General features: G+C 42.4%; 1 protein-coding gene across 1 annotated transcript in view; it reads right to left on the reverse strand.

The window, feature by feature from the left end:
- Window positions 1-4,196, reverse strand: part of FGF12 (fibroblast growth factor 12) — a 543,042-nt gene extending 538,846 nt beyond the window's left edge. Inside the window, exons 1-2 of the mRNA XM_025425369.3 lie at window positions 4,116-4,196; window positions 3,788-3,929 (exon numbers count right to left, since the gene is read on the reverse strand). Coding sequence (XP_025281154.1) covers window positions 3,788-3,800 — 13 coding nt within the window. The 5' untranslated portion in view covers window positions 3,801-3,929; window positions 4,116-4,196. The remainder of the gene's footprint in view (window positions 1-3,787; window positions 3,930-4,115) is intronic.
- Window positions 4,197-6,000: the final 1,804 nt, after the last annotated feature.

Here is a 6,000-nt window from a genome sequence, read left to right on the forward strand (position 1 = left end):
AGCAGTCTAACATCACGCTAGGTTAATACCAGGACATTGTCAGAAGCTCAGATTGAATCTACAGAATAGGTATTAAAGATAATCAGGGGTTGAAGATAAATAGCTCGAGAAATAGCAGAGGGGGCATTTAAAAGTGAGTCCATTTTTCTGATCTAACGATGAATCAAGCAATTTCTTTTGCATCTCATCTCCGTTCTTTCCAAAAGCAACCAAAGACCTCTAACCTGATTACATATCCAGGAGCTTCTGTATTGATTAGAGGATATCACATCCGCTATACTGAGGTGGCAGTCTTAGATGTTAGTTCTCTAAGACGTAACTTAAACTTTAGTGTGCATGCAAATGACCAGCAGATTTTCCTGAAATGCATATTTGATTCAGTAAGTCTACGGTAGGCCTGCAGTCCTGCATTCCTAACAAATTCCCAGAAATGTTAATGCTATTTGTCTATGGACCACAACTTGAGTAGCAAGGGCCTAGACCAGGGGTTAAGTCGGGCTTTCTATTACTGTCACCTGGGGAGCTTTGTAAAAACACCTACACCCAGGTCCCACTCCAGAACCAATTAAATCAGAATGTCCAGAGGGGTGCCCTAAGCATCTTTATGCTTTGAATGTTCCACAGGTGTTTCTAATATGCCAGCCTGGGGTTGAGAACCTAGGTAGACAAAGAGAAGATGCGGTGCAGGTAGAAAAGGAGAAAAAGTAGAAGAGAGGGAAGGACAAAGAACCTCTTTCCTAACTCTAAATCAATGCTTCTCAAACTGTAATGTGCAGGTACATTACCTGGGAATGTTGTTAAAACTCAGATTCAATAAGCCTGGAGTAAAGATCCAGATTTTGCAGTTCTAAAAAAACTAGTCTTCAAATCACATTTTGGTTATCAAGAATCTAAGTGAATGATTCCCAAATATTGCTGCACCTGGTATCTTTTAAAAAAAAAAAAAATACCTGTGCCTCTCTCACACCTCAACATTCTGATGTCACTGCCATGGGTTTTAGCCAGGCATGAGGATGTTTAAAAAGTCTGCCAGATGAATCTAATGTACAGCAAAGTTTGTGAACCAATGTTAGGCACAAATTCTGTCAAAGCTAGTCAGACTGCGCAGCAATCCTATCTCAGAGGTGATATTAATTATCATGGTGCATCGAAATCACTGAAATTAGATCATGATTGATTGCTAGGTCAATTGATTTATTTTCCTCTCCTCCTTACCCTAGATGATAGGAAGTGATAGAAAGCAATAAGTAAAGGAGCAAAAAAAAAAAAAAAAAAAAAAAACCTTATTTGTAAATAACTAACATTCTGCTAGAGACTCTTGTCAAGTGTTCTAAGAAAGGTTTTCAAATGCTGGAGGTAATGTGAAGGTTGTCAAATGCTGGCCACAAGATTCCAGATTAACTGGGCCACCAGATTCTTTTCTAAAATAGAGAACTCTTGAACCTTCAACTGAATCATGCAATAACACTCTTTGAATCTATGTTAAAGGAGTTTCCGGTAGAAAAAAAAATTGTATGTACTTACATTTGAGAATGTCTTCCTAGAATTAGATTTAAATCTGCTCGGGGAAGAAGTTTGCACATGACAGCATAAAGTATGAAAGATGCTCCGATTAGAATAAGATACGGATACGCTCCTCTTAATATACTTTTTTTTTCTACTATAATAAAAATTTCAAGTTAGCTACCATTTTAAGCTGTGCCATTGCATCAACTTAGAAAGTGAGGCCAATATATAAGTAATTAGCCATTCTTAACATGATCACTACCTGGGTAATTCAGTTTTATAAAGGAAGCCTAAGAACTAAATGCATAAGGACTTTCAGTGTGTCTTTTACCTGAGGTGATTATGCTGTGCTATTGCTGCAAAATGACCACAATATTGGCTTGGGACAAAATTCTTCAGTGCCTTTGGGTCGGTGCTGTGAATCACGCCCGAATCACTGCGCTCTGGATTGGCATAGAACTTCTGGCCTGATTCTTCTCAGATACAGTCCTGAGATTCTTTCTTGACTCCAAATTCCCAAGACTGGCAGTACTTAATAGCTACAATGCTACTGTTACCAATCTGAGATATAAACCACCTGGAACTTTGAGGGACATGTAGCATATTTTGCCGGCAAAGAAGGGAAACAAAAAATTATCGCTAAGAGACACATCCTCTTTATATCATGGACCAAGAATTAGTGTATAAATTGGAGGCAAAAGTGTTACTAAGAACCCTTGCCAAATAACCAAGTTTAATAGCCAAATAGCAGGTGTCATCTAAGTACAAAAAACACTGCTTTAGAGTAAAATGATACTCTCTGTTGTTAACTTACATGCCAGAAATACTTAATCAACTAGAATATTACAGACCTCTATGAGTTAAAACTGGCTTCTCATTCAAAAACGGATTACACAATAGAGTTAATTTATGCCTCGTGTACATAGGGACGTGGATTCTCTCATGTATGTACATCATTGTCGATCATAGAAATGCCCATCAGCAAATCGTAAGGATAATTTGTCTACTTTGAAAATTGCCAACCAGTCCAAATCCATGTTAATTCAGTTCTTTTCATACTGTAAATGCTCATCTAGGTTCAAATACTTATGTCTTCCAATTAAATACTTAAAATACTTTACTGACCACATACCTGCTATCATCTGACACTCCATTTTTACTGATCAGCTCAGAAATAGGTAACCCACCACCACTCCCTGATCCTGAGCACATTACCACGATGACTGACATTCCCGGTTTAAAAATAAAACCTGGTTTCAAATATAGCTTCTCGAGTTCTGGGTAATGAATATAGTTTCATAAAAGTTGACATCATTTATTCTGATTTCACCAGAATTAAATACATCCAGTATTCCTACTGGATATCTGACCACATCACTCAAGGTTCTGGAAACCTGGTGGGTGTTTGAAGGGGGAGGAGGAGGAAGAGGGGGAGGAGGAGGAGGAGGAGGAGGAGGAGGAGGAGGAGGAGAAGGAAGAAACCTGCATAGATGGAGTTAAACCCAAAGGATATCCAACCTAACAGTTGTAATAATCATTTTGTTTATGTGTGTTAAATATGTCATCACAAGTTGATTTCTACAGCTCATTTACCAGTTCGTATGTGTATAGTATGCAGATTTGCTTATGAGGAGAATATTAATATATACATGTTCAGAACTAGTAAATGCATCATGCTTGGGAGCCTAGCAGTACTCCGATACACTGTTCTCCTTAGAGGTCAGTTCTAACGCACACTGTTTCAAATAGACCCAATTTCTCTGCTGATATATATTCAAAATGCAGTAGGATGTGGTCATACACGCCCAGAAATACCATCTTTATGGGGTGGGGGTGGAGAAATCCAAACATTTTTTTTATAGCAATGCATTATTGGATATCGGATACAAACATGCCTGTCAGCAAGCCTAAAGCAAATGAAATATCTGTATTTGAGCCCATCCATTCTCCAGAAAAGAAACTGCTTTACCAACACATCTCTCCTCCCCCACCATCTAAAGACTCTCCCCCCACCCACCCACCAAAAAGAAGAAGAAAAAAAAAAAACTCATCACACTTCACTACGCAACTGATGGAGTATTAAACACTGCCTTCCAAGCTGTGGGAGTTAAAAAGAAGTCGCCTTCCTGCCACACTCCCCTGGTGCTGCAACGGACATAGCATCTCCTCCTATCGACCTAGTATGATGCTCGCTCCCCGAGCACTGCAGTCCCCTCGCTGAGGACTGCCCTGGCCACACGCACATGCAGCGGGAAGTCCCCCGATGGGGACAACCACATACCTTTGCTCTCCATTTCGGTCCCTTTCGAGTGCTGGAAGTTCAATGGAAGTTGGCCGGAAGACGTGGGCCCGCTTCAGATCCCCAAATCTGGGAAGCCAATCTGATGATTTCGCCCGTACTTCCTTCCTTCCCCTCAGGCTTCCTGAAAGATGGGATTTCTTAAACCTTGAAGCTGCAACCAGCCACCAAAGGACACTTAGCAGCAGCAGCAGCAGCAGCAGATTGCCTCTACAGGGGCTAGGTTGCGACGCGCATCTGGTATTGAAATGCATGCACGGCGCCCGCTCACAAATTTTTTTTTTTTTTTTTTTTTTTTTTTTTTTTTTACCTGAGTCTGGAAGCTGCGAGCAGGAGCTGTCCTCCGAGCGTGGTGCTGCAGGTGTAGTGACAGATCATCCCACTTCGCTCCCTGGATGTACAGCAGATTTGCATGGGCGCTGGCACGCATGCGCAGGGCCTCCCCCCGCCCCTCTTCGCCGCCTCCCGCTCCCCCGCCCCCCTCGCCTCTTCTCCCCAATACGGTCCTCAGTTACCCCAGCTGAGGAGCTGTAGCATTCGGTCACAGGGAAGCGCTGCTAAAAATAAACGCCGGACCGGATTTTCCTTTGCAAACTAGCAAATGGATTGGATTGGGATTGTGCATCAGTCCCCTAGGACCTTCCAGGATGGGGTTACTAAGGAAGCCTCGGGGGAGGCGAGGAGGGTCTCCGAGCTGGGTAGGGCTTTATTCAGAAGCAGGAGGGAGAGAAGAGGAGGAGGTTTACGAATCCTATTCAGTGATCACGATTTGGGGTTCTCTTCCGAGTCGCTGCAGTAACTTTCCAGGTGTATCCTTCCCCTTCCTCTCCCCGCTGCCCCTGACTTTTTATGTCTCTTTGCATTCCCTGTTTTATTTTGTTTTGTTTGGGGGATGAGGTGGGAGTCGTCCTGGAGCTACTAAAGGTTAATATTCTCCTCCGGCTTCTTTGCCACTCAGACTCACAGTTTGCTCTCTCCCCTGAGATCTCTTTGGCCTCCACCTCAAAACCGTTCCATGAACAGGCTCCAGCGCTTCTAAAGTTCTCCCAACAAAGCCACCGAGCACATTGGGAGGTGTTCTTTGCAGCTTCTTTTCAAGAACCTGCCAAGAAGCAAAGTCCCCAAAGGTGGGGAGTCACCTTATTGACAACATGGACTTAAAAACTGTGTACTTAATCATTTTTATATAAGTGTAGAGGAGGAGGAGTGTTTCTCTTGTATGAGGTTCTAGGGAAGGTTGTAAGGCCAAGAATGCCTTGAAGTAGTACTTTCCTATCAGAATATTTTTTGAAGCCCACCCTGTATTTCGTTTATCTGCAGAATGTTTAGTAGGAAAAAGAAAAGTGTGTGCTTATCATCTTTTATTTTCCGGTAATCCAAATTCTCTGGAGAGAAAACTCTCTCCTTGAGAATACGTCTTATTCTCGGGCTGAAAAACAGATCTAGAACACTCTATTATCTGGAACGGTTAAGGAGAGAGATGTGCAGATTAAACAGATACTCCAGATTAACACAAAGATCCCTCCACAGTAGATTTCTAATCCCCACTTTCAAAACATTGAAATATACAATAAAATATATACTCCCAACAGGAAACCTGAGGCAGACTATAATTCAGCCTTCTGGTGATTCAGAAAGCATCCTGGGATTTTCCAATGCCTTAAGGCCATGATTACAAATATTAATCATGAGGGTGCAGCCAGACATAGACATTTATTAGTGGAGGGCTCCTGGGGAACTGCGGTGGCTCAGCAAAGCCTGCCTCCATTCAGCACTGGGGAGTTAAAACACTCAATTATGGGATTGCAGAGGCCACAACCTAAGGTGTGCTAGCGTTTAGGCTCTCCTATGGCACATCCAATAAGTGCAAAAAAAAATCACAAAACTCGGGGTTTCTTTAAAAGCTGGTAGGTTTAGGAAACAGAATAAGGGTGAGAGTAGAGTTAGTTGTTCCTTAAGAACAATCCCCTATTTCACTGGGATAAAATTTTCCGTTCCTAACGCTGCTCCCATTGTATGATCTTTCCCTCTCTAAGGTTTCAGGAAAGAAGATACCTTTAGAACCATCTCTGCACACCCTTACTATCTGCCATTTTACAAATAGGGAGGCAGGTTGACTTGCTAAGAGTCACACAGTGGAGCAGACCCAGGCTCAAAATGCAAGAGTCCTGCCTAGCTAGCCATCCACCCCAGGA

The sequence above is a fragment of the Canis lupus genome, chromosome 34 (assembly GCF_003254725.2).
Source record: "Canis lupus dingo isolate Sandy chromosome 34, ASM325472v2, whole genome shotgun sequence".
Lineage (NCBI taxonomy): Eukaryota > Metazoa > Chordata > Mammalia > Carnivora > Canidae > Canis > Canis lupus.